General features: G+C 39.0%; 2 protein-coding genes across 2 annotated transcripts in view; one reads left to right on the top strand and one right to left on the bottom strand.

Moving 5' to 3' along the window:
- LOC138021866 (rab GTPase-activating protein 1-like) overlaps positions 1-21382 on the bottom strand; it is a 24001-nt gene extending 2619 nt beyond the window's left edge. The window contains exons 1-19 of the mRNA XM_068868889.1: positions 21062-21382; positions 19621-20930; positions 16239-16289; positions 15042-15265; positions 13710-13776; positions 12406-12508; positions 11645-11814; positions 11123-11258; positions 8698-8849; positions 8136-8234; positions 6530-6643; positions 6334-6408; positions 5883-6008; positions 5183-5326; positions 4475-4516; positions 1716-1844; positions 1515-1607; positions 1197-1307; positions 235-339 (exon numbers count right to left, since the gene is read on the bottom strand). Coding sequence (XP_068724990.1) covers positions 235-339; positions 1197-1307; positions 1515-1607; positions 1716-1844; positions 4475-4516; positions 5183-5326; positions 5883-6008; positions 6334-6408; positions 6530-6643; positions 8136-8234; positions 8698-8849; positions 11123-11258; positions 11645-11814; positions 12406-12508; positions 13710-13776; positions 15042-15265; positions 16239-16289; positions 19621-20562 — 2883 coding nt within the window. The 5' untranslated portion in view covers positions 20563-20930; positions 21062-21382. The remainder of the gene's footprint in view (positions 1-234; positions 340-1196; positions 1308-1514; positions 1608-1715; positions 1845-4474; positions 4517-5182; positions 5327-5882; positions 6009-6333; positions 6409-6529; positions 6644-8135; positions 8235-8697; positions 8850-11122; positions 11259-11644; positions 11815-12405; positions 12509-13709; positions 13777-15041; positions 15266-16238; positions 16290-19620; positions 20931-21061) is intronic.
- On the top strand, positions 21370-25285 carry LOC138021873 (small ribosomal subunit protein uS2m-like). The gene is made up of 4 exons (XM_068868901.1): positions 21370-21500; positions 21577-21714; positions 23430-23641; positions 24491-25285. Exons 1-4 carry the CDS (start codon positions 21449-21451, stop codon positions 25004-25006), a joined length of 918 nt encoding a protein of 305 aa, XP_068725002.1. The 5' UTR covers positions 21370-21448; the 3' UTR covers positions 25007-25285.
- The last annotated feature ends 1764 nt before the right edge of the window (positions 25286-27049 follow it).

Raw genomic sequence — 27049 nt, 5'->3', positions numbered from 1 at the left:
AACGACAATCATCAGAACAGTAAAGGGTATGTTTCGATCTTCATCTCGGGAAAGCCGCTCAGTGCGAAAAGATTTTCCATTGAGTATTTCAGAGAAATTCGAAAGCGAACTTGGAGTACATATGGAGCGCGGTCCAAAGTGAAGGAAATGGGCGAGTGCGATGCCTTTTGGCTGTTCTAGTGCCTGTACAAGCAGCTTCGGCGTTGTAATAAACCTAGCTTCATTTCACTCAACCTGCGATCCTTCGTCTTTAAATTTCTCTCTCTGGTCCTCTGCTTCCAACAGTGATTTTGTGGCATTCTCCAGTGCTTTGGACAGTTCTTCCACTTGTTCTTCTGTCTGAAAACAACAACCACTTTAAGTAACAAGCGCTGCACAATGCGCGAGACAGTAAAAGCTGAGCAAGGCAATGTTAAACGAAGGATTATAGCACATGTTCACAGAAGCAAACTAAGCTGGAAAATCTTCAGTTTGTCGGCTCTCATGCCTTTAAATTCCTCTCTGGCAAAACCGTTTGAAGTGAATGAATTCCAAGGCACGCAAAAGTAATAATTTGCCTAGCAATAACACACACTTGTCGCAAAGAGCAGGGCATGTAGTTCCCGGTGTTGTGGTCTGTCTTCTGTGGTGTATCATGGTTGGGAGGGTAAATGCTCGGAGATATTAGCTACACCAAGCTACCCTAAAAAAAAATCCGCGGGTAAATAAAGATGTATGATGATATATGATATATATATATGAACAGTTGTCGGGTTGCATCCAGCGCACCCTTAATTTCATTCTAAGGTGATTTATATAATGCATCTAATCTTATAATTAATAGACATCGTTTAAGCCTGGTTTTCACTAGCGACGCAAGCAAAGGCGCAAGTATGAAATCGCTTATTTCACCGTGAAACCGGGGTTAACGCAAGCATAACACAAGCTCAAGGATCGGCAAAATTTTTCCTTTTCCTTGTGTTTGCTCTTATTCTTGTGTTCGCTTGCATTGTGTGAAAACGAAACACAGCATAAGTACAAAGAAATTTGCTACGTCTGGCCGTGTCTGGCCAATTTGAGCACTCGTTCTATATTCCCCGCGTGTGAGCATTTCAACAAAATGACAGAGGCCGTGATTGATTTTGATGAACATTTGTGCTTATGTCGACGTTCGTTTTCACTTCAATCAGTAGCATAAGTAGGTGAACTTTTAGTACCTCAGCTAGTTTGCTGTGTAGTTCTACTTTGCTGGTAACTAATTCATGCGCCAGGTTATCATTTTCGTGTTCAAGTCTCATATTGGCCTCAAACAGTCTCTTGTTCTCGCGCTGAAAAAGAAAAAAACAACATGAATGATGGAAAAGTGGGATGGGCCCGTGGGGAGGACATGACACAAGTTGCTAGGCATCAGGCGAAAGGACCGTGAATTCTTCAGTTGTCTTTTTGCCCGTTGCCAAGCAACTTGTATCATTTGAATGAATCAGCTGGCGAGTTGCCCTTGCAAACGGCAACAAGCTAAAGTTAGGTGTTGTTACCTGAAGTCTTTCTACTGGATCCTCAAGTTGTGCTTCCTGTTCTTTGTGAATTAAGTACTCCGTTTCATATTTCTTCATCTTCTTGTTGGTCACCTAAAATTCGGTTCAAAACAACAAGAGCATTTAAAACGCGTACCGACAGTGTGTGCTTCACAAGAAGAAACAGCGAAAGACAAAACTTGAAATGATGATTAACTGTACCCTGAATCCCATTGCTGAGTTTATAAGCTTTTTGTACTCTTCTTCATCAAGGTATTTCTTTGGCATTGATACTCGGAAATACTTCAGAATAGACTCAAAATCCATTTGAATCAAGTCCCTGCGAGATGCCTGGTGAAGATAAGATAACATGACATAAAGATCATTATCACCTATTACAGCCTAAGAAAAGTCATTAAGGCCCGTTTCAAACGCCGAACTTCACATGTGCCGAATCTAATGCAAATGAGCGAAAACAATAGATTTTTTCATTTGCATCAGATTCGGCACATGCAAAGCTCGACGTTTGAAACAGGCCTTAGTTTGAATTAGCACGCATTGTCTTTAATGACTGCTTGATCTGCGTCGTAGAAGGGTTGAAGAGGCACAGTTTACCATAAGGTAATTGAAGACAACGTTCTCGTGACATCTTCTACTGGCCAACCCTGCCACCCAGTCTGAGTGACTTCATGGTTTGATTGCGTATTTGGATTAAGAAGAACTATGGATATTTCCTATAATAGTCGGTAGAATTTGTGTTTACAAACTACAAGAACTACAATTATTCGAAATCAAATTAACCCTCTTATGTAAGGACCGTTCCGCTATCCGGTTCTAAGCAAAACAGACGGAATTTGAACAAGAATTAGACATACTGTCTTTTTATACACTCGACCTATTAAAATAATAATTAACTACATGTCAAATTGTCGATTCCAAATAAGAATCTCAGAAATTTGACATTTTCACACGACGAACGACTGAAGAGTCTCAAGGAGCGAAAGATATATCAAATCACCGCGTTTTAATCGAATTTTAATATCACTTTATATTTATTTAGTGCATCGAGCGTGTTAAAGACGATACGTTGATATTCGGACACATTCTTGGCCAGTCGTCGACCAGTATTTCCCAGAGACTGAATATGACGCAGAATGCAATTTAGGAATTAGAGGGATGGCGCAGTGGTGAGAGCACTCGCCTCCACAAATGTGGCAAAATTGCCCAAAATTGGCATCACATGTGGGTTGAGTTTGTTGGTTCTTTACTCTGCTTCGGGAGGGTTTTCTTCTGGTTATCGGGTTTTCCGTCTCCTCAAAAGCCAAGCTACGATTTAATATTTGTTGTTTGATTTGGTTTCTGTACAGCGCCCCTAATGAGGCAGAGTGCCTCAGCACTAATTACAGTTGGCACTTAGAGTGACTTTCAATTGAGTGTCGTAAAACCAAAACCAAAGTAATTACTTTGGCCAATCAAAAAGGACGGAGACAATCCAGTAAACCAATCAAAACTCGAAAGTAATTACACGTAGCCGACACAAAGCGCGGGAAAATGTGAACGCGCGAGCCACGATTGGTTTTGGTTTCTCTTCTGATTGGTTGAAAAAAATGGCGCGAGAACTTTTGAACCAATCACTGAGTGAAGTAATGCAAAACCAACGAAATTCATTAATTACCTTTGACACTCAATTGAAAACCGCCCTAAAGGGGCCATGTCACGTTATTTTACGGTGTTTAAGGGATATCCTTCGTTATTAAATTCTCAACCATGGATAATGCAATTCTAGCTTTCCCATTGGTTCACTGGATCTCGGTTACCAGCCATTATACCTGCGTTTCACCTTATATGGAAATGACTGCGGCAAATGTCGCTCAGCACTCGTTCAGCATAAAATTGTTGGCACCCGGAAGTCACATCACTTTTCGGTTGTTTCATGAACTTAAATCAAAACCCAAAACCGAAGGTTGAAAATTTAAAGTTAATGAAACAGTTATTCCATTCGCCCTTGGTGGACACAAGATTGGTAATAGCCAACTCGACGCTACGCGCCTCGCTGGCTATTTACCATATCGTATCCAACGGGGGCTCATGGACTAATTGTTAATTAATCACGAGTTTAAAGGGAACCTCCGCTCTTACTACAGTATAATTTTAAACCGAATGATATTATGTTTACAAACAAATTTTTTCGAAATTTGTTTGTGAAAAAGTGTTTATATCAGGAAAAGTGAATTTTAAAATCACTTATTTCCACTTTCAAATTTCACGGGCGCCGCCATCTTGAATAATTGTGACGTGTTACGGTTGCCCTATTGTTCTGACACAAAGAGCTTTTGTTTAATAACAATAGGGAAACCGTAACTCGTCACAAGTATTCAAGATGGCAGCGCCCGCAAAACTTGGAAACAAAAATGGGCGATTCTAAACCTTATTTCTTTCGGATACAAACGCTTTCTTTGAAAATATTTTAGATTGACTTGACTATAACAGTTATTTCCTGTGATTTAAAGTTGTTTTTTTGTTGAACTGGAGGTTCCCTTTAAAACTCGAAATGATAAAATGGAATTCCTTTACTGATAAAATTTTCGTTACATCACGAACAAGAAGATACTGAGCAAAAACGACTGTTACCCAGACGATTTGCAATAAACTTGAAAAACGTCAGGCCGACTTTTTTCAAGATTACCCAAATGCAATCCGTTTAAATCGTGTCCATTTGTGTCCATCCATGCTGCTCTTTCCTTTTGCTGTATTTCTTTTTTGTTGTTCAAAAGTTTTAAGTGGTCATTGCAATGTTTCATTCTACATTTTTGGCATTTTTGAGTGTCATGAAAGTACATTATTTTGCGTGACATAGCCCCTTTAAATAGTGTTCACTCATTCGTCGTAATTTCAAAGGACTGAAACACTCAACAAGATTCGAATAATCATGATTTTGACATGACCCACGAAACATGCTTCAAACCAAAAAATTAACTTACCTTTAGGAGAGCCAAAGCCACTTGAAAAACAACTCTCATTCCCTGCAAGAATAAAGACAATATAACTAATAAAGACAATATTTCAAATGAAAGAGAAAGGTGTGTTTTTTTTCTGACAGCGGAAAATACGTTTCGCACACATAGGTACAGAAAAGAGGGGTGTAATGTACAGTACAGGTGCCCTGAGACCGCTTATCAGAAATTGTTGTTTTGGTGCCATCCGCCATTGCCTGGCCCGTGTCTTCACCTCAACCTTCTTTCTTTGTTTTTTCTCCCTAGTGGCAAAGGACAGGCTGCATTGAAACTCCTGTGCCTCACAGAAGCCCCCTCAACGTACACAGTTTTTGAAAGTGGTTACCACTTTCCAGACAGTAGGGATCTTTTGATTCTAGGACAAGAACGACTGCGTTCTCGTCCTCGTCCTAGAATCTAAAAGGTCTCTAGTATGAAAAATATTCTGGCAAGACTATAGTTCACCAAGAACTTGAATGCTACGTTGTAGTTGTGTTGATAAAGGTCATGCTGTCTGTTTTGGTCATGCATGGCTCTCAGTTGTCTTTGACACAAAATTTCTAGTACTCAAAATTGCCATCCAACTTTTATATTATGCAGTACAGAGAGCTGAGTTATAGATCAAACATGTAAATGGTCTTCTGCAACGCAAAAAAGTACCCCAGCACCAACATATCACAGATAACGATAGCTTACATGACAGAGAAAGAGGTCCATGATACGGTAGACCATTGGCAATGGAAACTTTGCAGTAAATAAGGTTAGGAACCACTGTGATGCAAACATATGGGTTTCTATCTCATTATATTGAAAATGGCTGTATAGATCTGGCATGGAATCCTGCAAAAAAAAAAACCACATAATTTAACCATTCACAACTGGGATCTTTAATGTTTATAGTCCTTATCCGAGAAGACTTGAAAGTGTAACCATTTTGCTGATGAAATTACCAAGGCAGCAGTTTCTCCTCAGTTGGAGTTGAACTCGCGACCTCCCCCACAATAGTCCAATGCTCAACCAACTAGCCGACCAGTCACCGGCCGGTTAAGAGAGAGAGTTAAACTTGAATGGTCATAGCATTTAGCGGCTACCAGAAGTGATATTCTTTTGGCCCCAGTGTGTAAGGCTAGCCCCTTGGTAATTCAGTGCCCAACACTACAAGGAAGGGAAGGGGATCAGCATGGTTGATTAAAGAAAAATATAATCAAGGAAACTAAAGGAACTTGGATCATCTAGTTGAAAAGTTCCAACTACCCAGTGACCAATTACCTTTTTCACTTTAGTATGAATGCAGCCCTTCACAAGAATATTGTAACAGCTTTTGGTATCTTCAATATGATGTCTTGTCCCTGAGCATATCACTGACAGCACCCAGGTACTTTACTGTTTAACTTACCTCAATCATTCTTTCAAGCTGGAAAAACTTGACATGTAACTGCTCAAAGTCATGTTTGAAGATATCTCTAAGACCATAATCATTCATGACCTTAACCAACAGTGCAAATGCTTGCTCCTCTGGAAGCTATGTATTGAAAAGAATAACAGAACAACAATCTTTTCAAGAACAGTCAAGTTAAGAGCAACACAATCTTCCTTCTAATAGCTCTAGAAGTATGAACTACCATTCCAAGTCACAGCCAAACATTGAGGCTAAAGAAATGAATAGAGAGAAAGAGAGAGAAAACTTCTATGACATGTTTTTTTTTTTTTTGCAGCTTGCCATAGTTCTTTTCAGAAGTATTAAAGGTGACAAAAAATAGTTGCAGCTTGATAATAAAAATAACAAAAAAAACCAAAACTAAAATTAAGTCACACAACAAAGGGTTCTTCAACATTATCTTACTCACATGTAACAGCAAAACTGCAGATAAGAATGAAAGTCCCTGACAATATCCTACTTCTTCATCATATACAGAGTACGCCTAACAGAAAGGAAATGAACCAGATGCAATATCAGCAGGCAAATATTCTACGTTAATATTCTATAATACAAAAAAAAAAGGATACACTAAACAATCATTACAAGATTCATTTCAAGCTTACTTTGCTGATTTTGTACAACATCTCTTGACCCTGCCCTCCACTGCTTTTAAAGTATTCATGAGCTGGAAATGTTCGATGAATGTCCCACATGATCACTTGCTCTGTTGGAGATTCCTGATTGATTCAAATACAATAAAGAATGTTCCTTCCTGCACCTTTTATAGCGGAGCAGCGTGCGAGCGAACAAGGGTTTTTTTTAATCCGTTTGCCCAACTGGTTGTCGATGTGCCTCGACAGTGACAAGAAAATGTTACCCCTAAGACTTAAATTATAAACATGTAACGGAAGTGAGTTCTCGTAAAATTAGGGGGACATTTCGCTAGCTTGTGTTTTCAGAAGTTTGTTTCAAGCACCTAAAGGTAATTTAGTGTTCGTCCTTTCTTTTGGCGAAAATAGCTGTTTACCGAAAATGTCAAACTTGCCCAAACTTTGATGAGTTGGTGAACTTCTGGATTTTCGCCATTGCTTTGCCAAACTTTGTGAGTGGTGATTTGGCTGAAAATAGTACATTTAGTGAAAATGGTGACAAAATGAAGCAAACATTTGCAAAAGTCTCAAAAATTCAAATGAGATGGCAAAGAGGTCTCCTGGCAGTGGTGATTTTGTCAAAAATGGTGCATTCAGCAAAATTTGGTGACAAAGATGAAAATTTGCATATGCCTTAGCTACAAGTCAGATGAAAAGGCAAAGGGGCCACCATTGAAGGTGGCAATTTTGACAAAAATGGCAAATTTGATGAAAATGGCTAATAAGTGGAACAACAAGTTAGCAAAATTTGCCAAGAATGTTTGGTTGCTACACCATCTCACTTGTATAAAGTTAAAAAGATGGCTCAAGAATTTTAAAGTACAGAATGTGTGGTTACAACAGTCTCAGTGAGGGTTCATTGTGAATGCTTATGTTGACCTTCCGTCCTTAAAGGGCGACCGACAACCAGTGTCCTTTGCGCGCCTTTGTTGTTATTATTATCCGGGCAATAGAATCGGCCGGTTTGCTTCAGAAACATCCCGTGAAGAAGAACTTCTGCCAATTCGCTGTTCGACTTGTTTTTTAATCCAAACGCCTTCCTCCTTTCGTTCCATAATCTTAAGGTTGAAGTAGTGAGCCAAATAACATGGCGCTTTTCCTTCCTCGGCGGACGACCTTTCTTCACAGTTTTCATTTCGCTTTTAACACGAACACAACACCCAAATAACGCCAAAAATACAATATTTAAACATTAAGGACAATATTAACAAAGTTTAAAGCTACTGGGCATCCAAAACACGACGATGTGAAGCGATGGAATTTGACTTTTCAAGAAATACTAGTTTCTGTATTACAGAAAATGGCGCCGATAGCTTGCACGCCCGCAAAGACTTGTGGTTGTCGGTGGCCCTTTAACTGTAAAGATCATTCTTTTCAAAATACATGTATATGTAGTCTCAATCCTTCACAACACTACTTGTCATGAATGAACTTTACACTCATTCCAGCCCAAAGGCTTCTCATGCACAGAAGTAAGAACCCCAATTTGCAATAACTTTCCCGTTCCTACCACTTTTTCCTAACACATTACATGTCAATGGAGTAGGTACCTCCAGTTTTGGGCAAAGCTAAGTCATACCTTTTTAAGCAAGTGCTTGTAATCTTCAAGAAGTTCATCATTTTCTTTAAGACCAGCCATCATCTGCCAAACTTGTCCCCTAACTGGCTCAGGTATCCCCTTGGGTAAAAAATAGGAAAAAGAAGTCTAATGAAATTCAGGCAATGTCCAAAGAAAGTGGTTTAAAGAAAATTATATTGGGAGTTGTTTGAAAAACGTATCACTCAATTTATTATTATTTATGCTAGCTTAAAATAATGATATGTACTGTAACTTAATTAATTTGGCTGAAAAGATTAATCCTCTTCCAAAGTTCCCCATAAAGGTCTGCAGGCTTGACACCACAATCATTTCCAGCTCCAGAAGAGCTACAAGGATGACATGAAAGTCTGACGAGAGGGTCATACTAGGAACTGCCAGCCACCAATAACTCACCCAACACAATAATATACTCAAATTATTTGACTAACTTGAGTTAATACATACAAGGTGTACCCAATCCTACAGTCGATGATTTCCCAAGAGCCTGGGAAATCATTTTGATTTCCCATAAGTTAAATTTAACACAAAATAGTTTGCTTGCCTTTCTAACAAGCCCTGGCAGTTGCCTTGGTCGGATGGTCACATCCTTCCATTTTGCAAGCAGGTCTGCCCAAGTACCAAGTTCTTCCACTGAACAGTCCTTCTGCACATCACCTGATCCTGACAACAATGGCTCATCATCTTCATCATCATCTAAAGGACAAACAGCACTGACCAGTTAGCTCTGATGGTATGGCACCAAACAACTACAGTACTTAAGTTATGAAACACTGGTTAAAAACATGGCTTGACAAGAATACATTAAGTGGTGATTGTGTGAAGCATGGGAAGTCCATCTTAGAACCTAATTTTTATCTGTGACCAAATTTGAAAGTTTATATTTAATTAGTATAAATACACAGGTGATTATACAAAATCACGCGCTCTCATTGGCTCGCTATCTCGGATTATCAGCCGATAATCACCTAGACAGACAAAATGGCCACCAGTAGTCGTTTTGCCACTGTAAGTGAAGATGATTTCGCGTTGAAATGTGTTTTTTTTCTCTTTTTTTGAAATAAAAACCTGTGTATTTATACTAAAACAATTATTCGCCTCAGGCTCAGTGATTATTGGTGAATATTCACCAATAATCACTTCGCCTTCGGCGAATAATTGTTAATTAATAGGAGGAGTAGAGTCAATAGCCCTTTTCACGGTTAGTTTTTCTCATTTGCATTACAATGTAATCTAACGTGAGTGCGAGGCAATTTCGGGTTAAAACTACAAAATAGCCCGAAATTGCCTCACATACATGCTAGATTACATTGTAATGCAAATGAGAAAAACTAACCGTGAAAAGGGCTATTGCGTAAAAAATTATTTCCCTCTAACACAAAGTACCTACAGCTGTATGGAAGAATTTAATTCTGTAACATGAATTTCAAGAATATTGGTCAACCTCTTAACTTGAATCAAATTGTTTGAAATCTTTGCATCACCAACATCAGCATAATATCTTCATAATCATCATCATGTACTTTAATTTACAACAGAAATATTGCAATGTACTGTAGTTCCCATAAAAATAAATGCTTGATATCAGGGCTCGAAATTAACATTTTTAGTAAGGCGCCAATTGGCGACTGATCCAAAAATTTTGGTCGCCAGATCTTAACTTTTAGTCGCCATTTTTTTCACTGATATTTTTTTCTTCATTTTTCTGATGATAATGTACACATGCAATCTTCTTCATAGTCCTAAGTTTAGGTACACGTAAGCTTCTAAGACTGAGATACTAAAACTTAAAAGGAAGCCAGGGCTCGTAAAACATATCATAACGCATTACGAGGTAAATAATCAATGTGAAAGCAGCTTTAGTCACGTTTCCTGTGCTTCCTCCGCTTTTGTTAAGTTTCCATGTAACATGGAGTCTATAGCTTACATAAATAGACGAACCTGAACATAAACAATCACCAGTCTTCCATATTTTTAGCGCTAAAAAGCCAAGGCTTCGTTGTGAACTTCACGCTTCAATGATTGCACGTGTTGTTTAGTGCGCCCCCAATACCAGCTGCTGAATCAAACATGGCGCTCGATTATGAAACATGGAAATCGAAGAGACAGAAGAGTCGTGGGTTTGTTTTGTTATTTCTGTGCGCATAAATCGTGCATTTTATCCAAAACTACGGTTGATTTGCCTTTGAGGTTAAAAGGATGAAGGAAAAAGGTGAAGGTTAGTCGCCCACTGGCGACTAGCTCTAAAAATCTAGTCGCCAACGCTTGATTTTTGGTCGCATTGGCGACCAGTGAGTCGCAATGTCGAGCCCTGGATATATATGTGTATCCCTTAGTCAATATGTGGCAAGGCCTCAATTTGAGATTTTCCTGTTAAGACCTCACCCTTGATTAGTACTTAACCCATTGACCCCTTAGAGTGAGACTTAATATATTTTACTCTGTCGTACACTAGATGATTTTACTCATCAAATGGGGGTAGTTCAGGTTTGAGTCATTGGGTTAAGCAGATGTTAGGGACTTTAAGATCTCTGACGCCGACGTTGACAAAAACACCAACTCAAAAAATAACTTGAAGCTATCGTAAGTTTCTCGCGGCCATCTTGTTCATGTCCTATAATGTGGGCAAAGTATCCTAAAAATACATTGGTACGAGCAGTTTTAGAGTAAAAATAGAGACTGAAAGATTCACATTTGTACCCTCGTATTGTCGTCAATTTGGTGATTTCTCGTTGTTGTTGTGCAGAGTACTTCAAGAATATGTGCCAAAATGCGTGCATGGTGTTCTCATTGACGACTGCGTTGTAGCTCTTAAAGTCCCTCGCTTTGTTATTGTTGCAGCTTACAGACTTGGTCAAAAAGATGGAATCACCTACACTTCAACCAAACCGTTATTTTTTGTCACCTCTAGGCAGTCCTTTCATCTCTTAACACAAGCACCATGCAGTGTAACTGTTTTGCACACTAACCATCAGAAGGAGATTTGTCACCACTTGACAGCTGTCTCTTCAGGAAAGGCTGCCTTCTTAGCGAAGCTTCCAAGCTGCTTTCTGTTGTAAGACTCTTCACCTCAAAGCCTTTCTCTTTCAATTCAGAATTAAAAACCTGTAATTGAAAATATGTGAAACAACCAAGTCAGGTGGAAAAAGGTCCTACATTTCTGTGGTTCTATTGGGAGAGTGACTCTTCTCATTCTAAACTTAAGGAATCACACATTGACAATAATATTTACATGTAATTAGTTCTTCTGGCCCCACTAGTACACTATAATAATATGTTGTTACACTTATTTTTTCTTAATACTTGCCAAATAAGCTGAGCTATTGCAAACAAAGTATGTCTTAGGGACTTAATCGTAATGATATGTAACAGATCTTAAACTATCTTAACAAGTTTACAAGCTTGATGCATGGCAGTAATTAAAAGCTACCGTACCACAAGCCACTTCTATTAAACTAACAGTAAAGATGCAACAAAAATTCTTTCCTCACCTCCTTGAGTTCCATAATGTATGTCTCATGAAATTTAGGTTTAGAGGAACTCCAAAAGAATTTCTCTCCACTAGGGTAGACTTTTGCTTTTGTCTCCACAATGAACCGAACTGGTTCTGTTACACCTTTGACAACCAAGTCCACAGCAATTGTCAGAAACAGTCTCGTGTCTGAAAAGAAAACAAAGCATTTCACTTACAGGCACTAAATGACACACAAATGCAATACTTTGATGAAGACCTTCACAGATTAAAATTTGCCATTTTAAGGGTCAAGTAACTTACTTCATTTGAAAATGTAAGTTTAATAATAATATTATTATAATTTACGATGATGAATATTAGACAAACAAAAATCAAAATTGAACCAACTGGTTTGAATTTTTTTTAAAACTAAAAAAAAAAGGTGAACCACAAAATTACAGGAATAATATTACAGTAACTCTAAAGAGGGCCAAGCATTAATTATTTTATCTGTTTAAGTTGCATGACAATTTTGAGAAAAAACTGTATAATCTCGTTTTGGACTTTTACAGCTTTGGCAGTGGACCCCAAGTAGATTGGCACAATTTATTTTTACAGGCAAACGTATTGAAAATAAACAACATGATAATGGAGTTGGTGAGATTGCAATTCCCAATAACACAGTTGACCTACTGTAGCTCAGTGAGAAAGACAGGCTTGGAATTATCTTTCTTTTTTCAGAAATGACAGAATGAGACGGACATTCTGAAAGCTTTTTTGACATTATCTTAACAGTACCTTTTGGAGTTTCTGTATTTAAAACCAACAAGTCACGTATGGTTGGGTCCCACAGACCAGTTATGGAGTAAGTCTTGCCTCCATCGCTTACATTCATGGAAACCTGAAAGGTTTTAAGATGACAACTACATGTATAAACAAGGTTGAAGTTCTAAATTTTGTGTAGGTAGCACTGTGGAGACTTTCAAGAAGGGTTGTATGGTACAATCTTAGTTTGAGATAGTGCAAGATTGATGCTGTTTCACTCAGCATTCAAGTGAATTTCAGTTTCTTCAAAATACACAGTGGTGTCATTAATTTTGAACTGTAGCAAGTATTGTAGATGGTATTTTAAGCAGTAATAAGACTTGCTGATCAGAAATGTTTGATGAAGACTACAACAATTTAAACAGAAGTAACCTGACTGACTACATGTACTTTCCTTGATTAGCCAGTTTCTTCAAAACAAAGTGAGGGCTGTAAATTCTCGTGGCATTTAAGTTTTGAACTGTAAAAAAGAGAGCTGTAGCTTCCATTGCAGCAAAAGAAAACAAGGTTTGCAAGATATTAATAATAATTATTAATAATTATTATAATTATGATTGTATTTCAAGATCTTTGAATCAAGCAAGAAAAACAAATGTTAAATTCATGGGGATAAATAGGCCACCCATAACAGCAGCTAGGCTCTCTATTTAGAGAAACAATAAATGCCGCTAATTTTTTTAAATTTCTGATGACCAAAATAATCTTGAGCCAATGACTATGAGGCCAGCAGTCTCTGCTATGAGCATATTCAATCCTGGCATGTTTGCTTGCTTCATCTTCTGGCGTCACCTGCTTGTCTTCCCATGATTTTTGTATTTGCCTGGTTATTGTAAAACAATAATTTGCTCAACTCTAGCTTTTCACAGTGATCATTTGCCTGGCTCTAAATGTTCATTGTAAACATTTGCTGGTTTTAACCAGTGAATGATTGTGAATTCTGTTCACTTCCCTCCCTTCAACTAATCATGATCCTAGGATGAGGCAATTAAGCTTTGCTTCTGTATTTCTCCACTGAAAACAATATTATTTCAGTGTGACTGTTCCCATATTGGCAGCTACTTACAGGGGTGGTTACCTCCCTGCAATGCTTGAGTTACTCAGGCTGCAACCAACCTTTAAGGCACCATTTCCAAAGGCCATCAACTACACTGTAGCCATGAGTTCAGACCTGAGATTAATGTCAGATTGAAGAACCTTTCCTGAGCCTTTTGATACTGTAACAATATTCTATTCCATCCTTGTGATAAGTAAAAATACATGTAAAAAGCCTACTATACCTCACTCAACAAGTGCATGTCAGAGTAACGGACATTCTTTCCTGGGCAAATAAGGAGGCCAAAGCATCTAGTGGAGTAAAAATACATGTATCCTTTAGAGTGGAATTTTCAAGTGCTGTCTTTAAATCCATGTCATCCAAATATGTTTTAGCCCTGGTAATGGAAATGGGTCCACAACCAGGACAGAGAAGAACTCACATTTTTCTGTCTTTGTGTGAGGCCATTTCCATTACTACGGCTAGTACTCTGGGCCTGGTTGTTCAAAAGCAGATTAAAGCTAATCTCAGATTAAAAATTAACGAAGGAGTTTAATTAAATACTTTTCTTCTCCCAAATTCTGTTCAACGCTGATATTCAGCAAAATTTTACACTAGAAGAACTCAATCTTGAAAAAGTGAAATAAGCAAAAGAAACTTTCACCAAAACATTGAAAACATGAAAACAAAAGCACAATGCTGCTGTACATATATGTCACAAAATAACAGGGCCAATCTTCTCATAGACATAATTTGAGAAGCTTTGATTGAAAGACAGAAATAATTATTATTCTCACACACAACTGGTACCCATGCCAAGCCGAACCATGCAGCCTGACCTTTATTAAATTATCACAGATTACCTCAATGAAAGAACAAATTTGAAAGAGTACATTCATAACAGGACGAACAAACTATTCAGGAAAAATAATTTGAAAACTGCAGTAACTCACAGACTGAATACAAATAAATCTCCCCACAACAAACAGTAAATGGAAAAGACACACTAGCACCCAGACTCCCAGATGTGTGTGAGAAAAAATGTTTTCCACTTCTTTCATGCCTCAGCCAGCCGAAAACAACACTTACTATCACCATTTCATAACTTTGATTTTAGTGGGTGGACAAGTTATATTTAATTTATTGATTGTATCCCATTAGACTCTGGGTATCAATGTGGATGCTATTTAGGGAGACCAGCCTGATTTGAAATCAAAGATGCAACAGATACAGTCAAGGTCCTGGTATCATTCACGGAAAGGTGCTTTGGAGCTTTAATGTCTTTCTGTCCAGAAAGCATTTCAAGGAGGTTTTTCTGAAGTTTTCCTTTTCTGAAGTTTTCCTCAAGTTTTAAACTATTTTTAGCCAGGACTTTACAAGCCGTGTAAGATAATGGGGGAAGGATATGTGCCATATACATGTGTTTCAGAGCCTTGAGCAACATTGATTTCAGACTGAATGGATTAAAAAGGCACTCCTATATTGTCATTTTTGTCACAATATCACCTATTTTATTCTTCTCTACCCAGAAACATGTTAACCAACAGTTAATGCATCTAAAAGCAACATTACAAACCTTTCCACAATCAGATGTTGGTTTGTCAATTGCTGAACAATTATGCTCACTTTCTTGTTCAAGTTTTGTCGAAGTTTGAAGCAGTTTTTGTCCCTTGCAGATGAACAAAATCCTTTATTATCTTCCTCAAGAATGTCAAGAGTAACATCAAATTTGAAGATGAGGTTACTTATACCAGTAACTGTGGCAGTCGGCTCTGTTGATTCTATTGGCTGTTGTTTTCTCTTTAAAGCCAAATAAAATAGAAGCAATATGTTTTAAAATAATGAGCTGGGCCCTGTCAAACATAAGTTCCTCAACTTATTATGGACAGTTTACGTTGATAAAATAACAACAGTAATAGTAATGACAATAATAAAAACAATAACATTATTATTATTATTATTATTATAACAATATTTGTAATCATTATAATAATATTAACAATAATAACAACAATATTACTGTTATCATTATCATTTTCATTGTCATCATTATCATCATCAACATGCTAAAATAATGCTGTTCTTTTCAAAATTATCTACAATCACAGACAATCCATGGAAATATTAAAGACAAAACCTAATTTAAGCAATATTATAATGATAGAATTACAGAATTAAATAATCACAATTGTTGTGTTATTACTCAGAGCCATGAATGACAGCATTAATTTTGTTGTCAGAAAGTGACAGTCACAGCATTTTCAGTGGTCGTGTAGCTCAGTGGCTTGAGCCCTGCAGCTCCTCTCATGGCTAAACAGGCCAATGCTTGATCAACACAGGGAACTGCAGTGGTGACATGTGTGGATGTTTGTAGCATCAGTTGCCAGGCGGGCACACTCCCATCTTCTGTGGCACCTCTCATCCCACTCTTCTCTTAATAGCAGCCCTTTCAGAAGTGCTGGGGTCAATGTGTACATGTACATGTATGCATTTCATGGTGTCTTTGCAAACATCCTAAGAACAGAGCTTGCATATAAGCTGAGGCTGGGTACCACTGCTGAGTTATGAACGTGTTAACACAAAACAGATACTGACTGTATTAGTTCGGTTTTAATAACATTACTATTGTTCCTTTGTCTTCCTAATAAACAAAAAAACTAGAAACAAGGGAAAACTTGAGGAAAGGCCATTAGCATGGTATACAAACGTTCATAAATTTTAAAATTACACATCCAGTAGATCACCATTACTTTACAAAGGGAAACAGAACTACCTTTCTGTGTCTTCGGAATGACTGAGAGAAGGACCTCAAAATCTGACCAGTCTGGAGAAAAAAATTGCAAAAAAGTATGTCATAAGGCTAGTTATTTAAAAGTAACCAATAATCACTTGGTTTCAAGTTTTTATTACTCTGATGGGCCCAAAGATTGACTTCAGGGTCTTATTTATGATAATTATTTTTAGCACATTTTCAGGTCACAATATTATCCTGTGTAGGTGTAAAATTTCACTCCGAGACTCACTGATTTTAATTTAGTATAAATACACAGGTGATTATACAAAATTGCGCGCTCTCATTGGCTTGCTATCTCGGATTATCAGCCGATAATCACCTCGACAGACAAAATGGCTGCCAGTAGTCGTTTTGCCACTGTAAGTGAAGACGATTTCGCATTGAAATTTTTTTGTTCTCTTTTTTGAAATAATCACCTGTGTATTTATACTAAAACAATTATTCGCCTCAGTCTCAGTGATTATCGGTGAATATTCACCTCGCCTTCATCTTGGTGAATATTCACCGATAATCACTTTGCCTTCGGCGAATAATTGTTAAATAATAATAATAATAATAATAATAATAATAATAATAATAATAATAATAATAATAATAATCGTCCTCCTAGGAACGCCGCACATACAGAGACGGTTTCTGTCCATCAAATAAATAAGTCCCCTGGTACCTCAGGACCAAGGATTGGTCCCGGTTCAAGGAGACTGAAAGAAGCAATTAATAGCACTGTAAACTATAATAATAATAATAATAATAATAATAGTCTTTATTAATTCATGAGATAAAAACTACATATCTTACAGTGTATGTCACAAAACTCCCAATTTTACATTGTACATAATAATTAGAGAGCTAACTCTTTTAAAATAATATCTACAAAATACCATTTACAAAGCTACAGCTGTAGGTCATATTTAAAAATTAGGGGATTAAATAGGAGTTCTTCACTCAATCAATGTTTAATTTTGGCCAGTGACTAGATTTGTGCCTTCAGTTTAGGCATAAGGTTTCTCAGAGGATGCTTCTTTTGATGTTTTACCTTGTCGAATATTTTCCTATCTTGTTTTTCTAATAGATCATAGATCTTAACTGCCTTAGATATAATCGTTCGTTGTTGTCCTTCAGTAGCATATTGACAGTAATGATTCCAAGTTTGTGTGAGGCCTAACACTACTGTGAAGTTTTTTATACCAAATTATTCCATCAGAGATCAACCCTATACTATTGGAACTGGGTGCACACAAGGACAGAGAAAAACTCTGACCAGGGTGGGATTTGAACCCATGATTATCTAAATTAGGCTTGGGCCGAGCAAGAACTTGTCCTTGTGAATAACATCTCACATACATGTACCCACAGCCTGCTCCCGTTCTGGCCTTGTAGCTCAGTCGGTAGAGCAACGGTGATCAAATCCGAAGGTTGTGGGTTCAAATCCCACCCTGACGACTGACTGGGGGGAGGGGTTGGCGCATTGGTAAGATCTCTGCCTTCCAACCCTAAGGTCCCGGGTTCCATTCCCGGTTCTGCCGAGAGTGGAATATTTGGCGACCTTCTTTCCCGCTGAAGTTCACTCAGCTTTCCATCCTTCCGAGGTCGGTAAAATGAGTACCAGCAAGCTGTATATGCTTCCAGTCCGCTGGGGGTAAATTGATCATTGTAAAACGCCTTTGAGACTTGTGATAAAGGCGCTATATAAATGCACCACTTTTTACTTTTTGACTGACAGCATAGCTCATAACTGCATCGCACAGTCACACTAAGGCATAATTATCTCCAATGCGGCCAACCAACCATCCAAGTGAGCAAAATGTAGATATGCCTTAGTGTGAGTGTGCGAAGCAGTTATGAGCTATGCTGTCAGTTGTTATTTGACTCTGTAGCTGCATGATGCAGCTCGAGTCAAAGACCCACATTTCACCCTTGCTCACCATGAGTTTCCAGTAGCTCAGTGGTTAGAGCATCCAACTAGGTCACGGAGTGTCGTGGGTTTGAATTCCACCTGGGGCTCGGATTTTTCTGAGTTCCCAGTCAGTTCAGTTGTAAAACCTCTCATTTAATATGTGTAAATCATTCTCACATTTCACTCAAAAAGACATTTGTTAGCTTTGATTAGCTTATTCTGTACATGTGTAGTACATCGGCAATATTCCTCGAAAGTAACACCAAGAATGGAGAGCTCCCTGGTTTGCAAAATACCTGACATGAGAGGAAAAACCTGTGTACAACCTTTCTTCTTAAAAACCTTTTTTTCGCATTTACATGTACTCGGATTGCAGGACATACCGTTATTGTTGGACCACTCCATAAACTGTTTAACTAGTTCCTCAGATCTATCAGACGTATCATACACAGGTGATATTATATTAGAATCGTCTGCATAGTTAGCTTTTGATTAAGGATTCTTCTCTGATCATTTTCCTTATTTAATTCCTTAACAAAAAGAACTTCAGTTTTTTTTTTCTCAAGGATAATAGCCAAGACAAGCATAGGAATATATTAAAAACAGCACTACCATGTCAAATCTTGATCAGAAGCCCCAGACAAAATCATCAACACTGAAGATTGGTGTATCCCAAATAGAGGTGATAAATTTGTAACAAGTGAATTGCAAGAATCATTCATCAAAATTAAATTGCAACAGAACTTTGGGTAGCTTGGCATGGATGAAGATCCACCAAAATTAATGTAGTGGACCAAGGGGTAGGGTGCCTCTAGCACCCTCAGATAAAGTTTTTTTGGGGTTGGGGGGCTCAGCCCCCACCCCACTAACCTTGTTTCGGTACCAAAAATATTGCATGCAAAGCACAAATATGGTTTGACAAAATATCCACATCACAATCTTTTCACAACACTTTACATGTACATCTCGGTTGTGCTTGGCGAAATATTACAAAGGACTTTTAAACAGCGCTGGCCTACATTAATTTTGAGAAAGCAATCAACTACTGATTTTTTTCTTTTGAACTAGAAAGAAACAGCTTCACACCATGGTCTACAAAATAGACAAGGTCAATGAGCTAAAAAACAGGAATTGCAATTGGCTTTCACCCCCCACCCCACCTTTTTAAGTACTCTGCCATCTCTGCCCATGTTCTTGGTACTTTGTTCCAAACTTATGAAGAAGATAAAGATTAGGGAAGGGACAAACTTATTGCTACATGTACCAAGGGGGCGGGACTGACACTTTGTAGGCATTGTCTACTCTACGATTGCTTTACCAAGTAGACTCTACTGACAATCCAATGATTGTTGATATACCAGGCCCTGAATACTAGCATGAAAAACATAGCCCGAAAAACATGCACATGGAAAATCATTCATAACCCTCCTACATGCACAAAGGAGCTTTTGTTAATGAACTTACCTTTTCTGGATCTTTGCATCTGAATACATGACAGTGGAAGATATCTGAATCTCCATGAACAGTGTTGAAAGCAAAACAGTCCCTTTCACTTCCTTCAGCATCACCTCGACCACAGAACAAAATCCGCTGTATGCGATAAGTTGCGATGTCACTGCGACTCTCAGGATCTTTCAGCCTAATCAGCTTGTCTGCTGTTGAGCCAACATGAAGCAAGACATCAATTGTCACTTCTGTCTGCTCTCTTAGAATAGACATTGTTCTCTTCAGCTCAATTTCACTGACAGGTGCATTGACAGTAGAGGACCCAAGGTAAGTAACACCATCAAAAAGAATTGCATTCTCATCACTTTCCTCGTCAGAGAGTCCTGGATGAGTACTAGCCCTATCTTGCAAAGACTCGTCAAACGAAGCGAGACTACTTTCCGCTTCACCAGCAGACAATGAACACTCCCTTGCCAACCCAATACTCTGTTCACTTGAAAGCTGGTCACCATCTAGAACAGATGAATTCTTCACATGACTTTGGTTTTCGCATGATGCTTGCCTATCAAGTTTCATGGTATCACCACAAAGTTCAGACACCAAAATGTCTTTACCACTAGAATCTAAATCTTGAGGTGTTCCACTGTTGTGTGAAATATCCTTTTCTGCATCTTCCACCAATATTTGCAGCTCTTCTTCTGTAGGACCTTTCTCTAAGGTGGCCTCCATATCAGGGATTATAACATCAGCAAAACTACTCACACTACTCCCCTGGGATTTACTTTTGTCCATGGATGACATAGAAACAGCTGATCCAGAATCAGATTCAATATCATGAGCAGCTAACATAATAAATTCATGGTCACCATTCACCGATTTGGAACTTGGGCTCTGAGGTTGTTTGGGGCTACTATCAGCTTTAAGGGGCTGTTCAGCTATTTGTGAGTTTATATTTGCCATAAATATTTCGACCGTTTTTATCAAGATTTCACAAATCAACCCTTTGAGTTTCTCCTATTTTACTTTTAGTGAAACAGTGTTTTAAATGTCTTCCTGACTCAAATACATACGGCAGAGTTTTTTTAGAATTTATCGTTTATTATCAATATGAACGACTGAATATTTGATCCAGGTCAAAATAGTTCGTTCGATGACGCCTTATTCAAATAGAGATGTAGACCTTGCGTTAAAGTGGTTAAAAAAGAATGTGATCTGTTCGGATGTTCCCAGAAATGTTATCCTCACTCGGTCAACTCGACCGATGGCACGGCGAAATGCTACTTTCCCAGTGAAGACGGTGGGATGAGAGCTCTTCTCTGCGTTTTTATCTGCAAATTAAATGGGTAATCCTCAACCAACATGTACAATGACATGCTTCGGAAAAGAACTTGGAAAAAGACTCAGGCGACCTTTATCACAGATGCCAATACAGAGCAAGGAATCAGCTGTAATTTCTCACCTTTGCGTTTTCCACGGATTCTGATAGGCGAGAAGAGGAATATTCTCCTTTGTCCACTCGTTCACTGGTCTTCAAAAGCGAAAAGACAAATATTCGATCAAAGCAGTCTCGCAGAAGTGACGTCAAAGTACGTAGGGAGGACACCGTTCTGTCTGCCTCATATTATTGGGTGCATCGTTGACATCACAAAAGTCGCAGGAGCCAGTCTATTGCTTGATCGGGAAAACAAAAATTAACGAATCCAAACTTTGTATTTTATACACTCGATGGTCACATTTTCCCTTCTTTGACAAGATATTTTTTTCTGATTACCCGCGCACTGGTTTCTGGGACAGCATAGAGGAAGTTACGTGATAACTTACACAACGCAATATTAGACAAGTCAATATGGCGACTGCTCGATGTGTTCGAGCAATTCATCATATTTCAAGTTTTCGAGGTGTGATTCTATTATTTTCCTAAAAAGGTAGCTTTTTTAGGGTGATCGATTAACTTTTCTTTGTTACTTTCCATAGGTAACGCCATTACCTCGTCGCTGTCAATACCCGTGAAAAGACTAAGACGGATTGGCACGAAGTTCGCTTCCACAACGTGTGCAGTCCAGAATCACATTCAATCACCGAATTCCGCAGTGATCACCACGAGAGAGATCGGTAATTATTTTTTTATCTGCTAATTCATGATTACGGAATGCGTGGCCACTCTTGTCTTCTTGTAGCGGCATGAAGACGAATCTGCAGAGACACAGATAAAAGACACAGACAATATGAGACACGGATAACATTATTCCTGGTGGACGAACAAAAGGAGCTAATGAGAGATCTTTTGTTTTCGTCCTCCAACGTGGCGGCGATGGTGTAACAGGAAAAGGAGGACGTATACAAAACAACCCAGGTCCATGGACCACTCCTGTGGACACGGTCCTTGGACTACCCCTGTGGACCACCCCTCATTTTGTAAACTCAATTCATTTTACAAGCAGAAAAATGTTTGGACGAAAGAGAGAAGTGATCCTTGCACTTATCTGAAACATTTAAGCAGGAGTCCATGACTAGGAGCTAACAACTCCCATACTAAGCCTATGTCACGGTATTTTTACAGACCAGTAGCCCATGTACGATCTATTTTTAGACTACTTTTTCTTCAAAAAGACAAAGACAATTCCGGTTTGGTGACGCTATGACCTCAAGTTAGTTTCTTGTGATTGGCCATTTGGCTCGTGCAGGAGTCTCATTAGCGGGAAATTTAATCTAAAAATAAATTGCGGTCTGTGAAAATGGCGTGACAGGAATATACGGCTGTTGTTCGCTCCTAGTTATGTGCTACTGATTTAAGGAATAGCCTGTTATAGACACGTAGACCTCCTCTTTGGTAGCTCCAAAGGAATTCGCCTATAACTCACTTTTCAAATATAAGTTCATTTTATTCCTCAAGTCCTTCACTGGAACAAATGAGCTCAACAAATTGACCTGCTCCCAACTGAGTGGCTTCTTAGCTCAGTTGGTAGAGCGTTGCCCCAGCGTCGCAGAGGTCACAGGTTTGAATCCAGCTGAAGCCACCTGGATTTTTCAGGTCTCTATAATAAGAGACAATTGCTTAATGTGAAGATCACTTTCCTCTTTCATCTGCTCGTAGCTTTGCAAAATGAGGGGTTGTCCACTGGGGTAGTCCATGGACTGGGTCCACAGGAGTGGTCCATGGACCTGGGGTTCATGTTTTGTATACGTCTGGAAAACCACCTAAAGCAAAGATATTGTTGATGTCAGCTTTTTTCTCTTAGGGTGGGTACAACTATACGTAGGCTTTCAAATAAGTGGTCAGCTATTCTAAAATCAAGACTGATTGCTGAATAATTGGCCACCATTGTCTTCTAGTCATTGCTGACCAGGACGACGTTAACATAGCAAATGTGTGATTGCATATGATTGCGATGGTTTGGGCCAGGGCGTTCAGTTGAATAAGCTTAATTCTATTTATTGAGCAAGACATGTGTCATTTTTCGATACAGAAGGATTAGTACATACATACATAACCTTTATTAACGTGTCTAATCATTCTAGCGCCACAAGGCACTAATGGTAAAGCTATATATCAGTAAATTATGTACCACTTATCTTTTAACCTATTCACCCCAGAAGCATCGCCTTTCAGTTCTGAGTGAGACTTACAGATTTTACTCTGTTTAAAGCTAAATGGTTTTATTTGCCACTGGGGCCACTTCAGTGATGAATGGGTTAACAGAAGCTAGGTCCAGTCAAAGACTGTGCCCCTTTAAGGCAGGGTGAATTTTGCTTACAAGATTTATGCAGTCGTAAGTTTTTTTTACAGCAAGTGACACATAATTTATTGTTCCTTGTTGACTGTTTAGATGGGGTGGATATATACACAAGTGAAAACATTCTAGAGCATCCTGATTTCTTTGAAGTTCATAAATTCTTCACAATGAAAGAATTGTTTGACGCTAAAGTGCATCTTGGTCACCATGAAGGCTGTTGGAATCCCTTGATGAAGCGTTATCTCTTTGGAACAAGAGAGCATCAACACATCATTGATCTTAATGAAACAGTAGAACACTTGAGGGTATGTACAAGTGTACAAACCTCCTGGATCTTTCACTGGCTTTCACCAAACCCATTAATCCCTACCCAGCAAAGAAAACAGACACTGTAGTGGTGTGACATACATTTTAAATATCAACTTTGAAGTCATTTGATTGAAATGAAGTAGCATGTACATAGAGGTGGGACAAATGGCTCAACAAAACGTTGGTATCTAGGACAAAAATAAAATATACATTGTAGAAATAATTGTAAGTTTGCAAAGCAAATTGACTAAATACAGCACAATCTTACCAATCGTTGAGTAAATCAGACTAGAACACAGTAACTTCAGTTACTTGTGATTTCGTAGAGTGCACTGAAAAGTGAATGTTTTCATGCGCACTAATATAATTGCCATAATTATACAAAGACCAAGCAGGGCCTGGACCAAATTTAAAACTGGATAATTCGTTCTTTTACAGGCATCAGTCACACTGATGAAGACAGTAGAGGCTTGAAAGAACAAAAGACAGAAAAAAGACAACCTCAACGAAATTTGCCATTATAATGCACAAAATTCATATAGGTACTGGCCTAAGTAGCAAGTATTCCCATACAAACAAAGACCTCTGAGGAGGTTATTTCCCTCATCTGGCCAAGCAGTTTCATTGGAGCCTATTGTTCATGCAGATTGCTTGCAGTAGCTGTAATTAGGATGTTAAACACTCCCTTGAATAAAATAATATAATGTATCACTATGCAATTTAGGAAAAATTGATGGCTTTGCACTCCTTGGTGTTCACCCCAGTACATTGCATGCATCTATAGAAAATTCATTAATTGTAATAATTATTATTGTAACACTCTCAACTTTTGTTCTCATTAACAGTTGGCTTTGAATGTTCTGTGCCACATTGCCTACAGAAAAGGAATCATCCTTTTCGTTTCTACGCATCCTCAGTTTGAAGAACTAACCCAACGTACTGCTAGAGAATGTGGTGAATATTTTGTCACTCGAAGATGGCGAGGAGGAACATTAACGAATTCCTTGATGTTAACTGGGATGACCAGAGTTCCGGATTTGATTATTTTCTTACATTTGCCGTCATTAGGAAGAAATGTGTTGGCTGTGAAGGAAGCAGCTCAAGTAAATATACCAAGCATTGGTGTCGTAGACAGTGACTGTAATCCAAATCTCATCATGTATCCCATCCCGGGAAATGACGATTCTCCTTCAGCAGTTGAACTGTATTGTAACTTATTCAAGAAGGCAGTTTTAAAAGCAAAGGAAGTGAGGCGGTTAAGAAGTTTATGGCGCGGAAAGGCAGAAGAGGCTGATGAGGACTCGGAGAATACGAATTTCGATGAATTGTTTGAGGATGTTGACAAGCATCAAAGGCATTAAAAATTTCATGTACCGGTAACTTGTGAGTGTGTGTTTCGAAAAATTTGTTTTTCCAAAAAGAAAGTATAACGTAACATCATCTTGATAAAAAAGAACACAAATCATCTGTTTGCATGATTATTGTACGAATGTCCTGGAAGTAGTATGCAAATACAAGATTTTTCGTTACCAGTTCTTGTCTGAGGAGAAAACCTGTGTTTTTCCTGGTGTCTTCTTCTCTTATAGTAACCTTTTGTAAAGTACATTAATAAATGATACTGTACAGTTACTTCCTGTCAACAATGCTGTCGTCGTTGTGGATTCGAGTTTAGACCGTCACCTTTTCCTCTTAAGTGGCTCACTTCTCTTGCTCATGATTCGGCCTCAAGGTAGTCTCTTTCGCAGCCGCTCGGGCCGGAGTCACGCAACGCTCCCAAACAAACAAACAAACAAAGCGCAAAACAAAGAGAAAGGAATGTATGTCGGTTTGAAGCAGCCGGGTGGGGAAGGGGAGCGTTGCGTGACTCCGGCCCGAGCGGCTGCGAAGGAGACTAGCCTCAAGGTTATCTAAGTAGCGCTCATTTAGTAAATTGCGTTCTTTTAGTGATGGTATTGTTGGAGGCTTTACAGACATGTGCTGTGTATTTTAGATGCCGGGCATTGAAATAGTCTATAATTTTTACAACGTTGTCATTCCTCGTCCATATAGTCTGGACGTGTTCTCGCTACCAACAACAGCGACTATCCGATCTCGATTTTGCGGACGACATAGCCCTGATTGACGAGTCAGAACAGACTGTTCATGTTGCAACACGCAACATCTGAAGTAGAAGAGAAGGAAAGAAAGGTAGCTAAAGGTTGGTCTCACTATCAACTCGAAGAAGACCAAGGTCATGGACGTGGCAAAGGAAAGAAATGATATCACTACCACCTTGAGCAATCAAAACTCTCTTGAAAATGTCGACAAATTTGCCTATCAGGGAAGCACAATATCACACAACGGCAACCTCACACCTGAACTAGACAACCGTATTGGAAAAGCAGCGAATGCTTTCATCAGACTCCTACCTGTCATGCGCCACAAATCCATCAAGATGGCCACGAAAATTGCTATTAACCAGTTAGTAGTACTATCGACTCTATTGTATGGCTCAGAAAGCTGGAACACCACCGTCCAGGAAGAGAAACGACTAGCAGCGTTTTACACCAGATGCCTAAGAAGAATTCTTGGCCTCTCCTGGCAAGACCATGTGCCAAATGAAGTGATCTTTGAGAGAACCAGCCAAGTACCGCTCATTAAGGCGGCGAAATACAAAAACCCTCAACTTGTCGCGCAACATTGTTTCGCTGCAAGTTTTGGTCGATGTTTCGCGTTTTTCACCTTGCGTGATCAACTTGACCAGCAACAAAAACATTTGTTGCGGATTGAAAAAATCCAGGGCGCTGATTGGTTGCGCGACAAGTTGTGAGTTTGATGAAAAACGAGCAACAAAGCCAAAATTTGTTGCTCAGAGTAGACCCGCGCTCTACTTTTCGCAACAACTTTCTTCAACACGCAACAAATGTTTTTGTTGCGCGACAAGTTGATCATGTAAGGTGAAAAACGGCAAACATCGACCGATACTTGCAACGAAACAATGTTGCGCGCCAAGTTGAGGGTTTGTGTATCTCGTATTTCGCCGCCTTTAGCATCTTGCGACACAAACGTCTTACATGGCTCGGACGTGTCACCCGTATGCACCAAACTCGCTTGCCCCGCCGCTTGCTCCACTAGGAACCACGGGGGCGCCGCCGCCCAGGCAGGCAACGCATGCGCTGGAAAGATACAGTGTACAGTGTCAAGAGACCTGCAAGACTCTGAACTTTCCTTCGAAGAGGCAACAGTGGTAGCGCAGGACCGCAAGGAGTGGCGATCGTTTGTGTTGGCGCTATGTGGGCTCGGCCCACGGCAGCAGTAATGTAATGTAATGTAATGTAATGTATGTAATAGTCTGGTCATTATTGTGGAATCCGGTGTGCTAGCGAATTTGGACCCCCGGTAACGGATTTGGACCCTCCATTACA

The sequence above is a fragment of the Montipora capricornis genome, chromosome 2 (genome assembly GCF_036669925.1).
Source record: "Montipora capricornis isolate CH-2021 chromosome 2, ASM3666992v2, whole genome shotgun sequence".
Taxonomy (NCBI): Eukaryota; Metazoa; Cnidaria; class Anthozoa; order Scleractinia; family Acroporidae; genus Montipora; species Montipora capricornis.
Note: the sequence above shows the minus strand (reverse complement) of the source record. Positions and strands in the feature narration are given on the sequence as shown.

Excerpts from the sequence above, each read along its gene's own strand:
- LOC138021873 (XM_068868901.1), top strand. The coding sequence starts at position 21,449 with ATGGCGACTGCTCGATGTGTTCGAGCAATTCATCATATTTCAAGTTTT. Across the intron at positions 21,715-23,429 it reads GATCACCACGAGAGAGATCG|ATGGGGTGGATATATACACA; the intron begins GTAATTATTTTT and ends TTGACTGTTTAG. Across the intron at positions 23,642-24,490 it reads AAACAGTAGAACACTTGAGG|TTGGCTTTGAATGTTCTGTG; the intron begins GTATGTACAAGT and ends TCTCATTAACAG.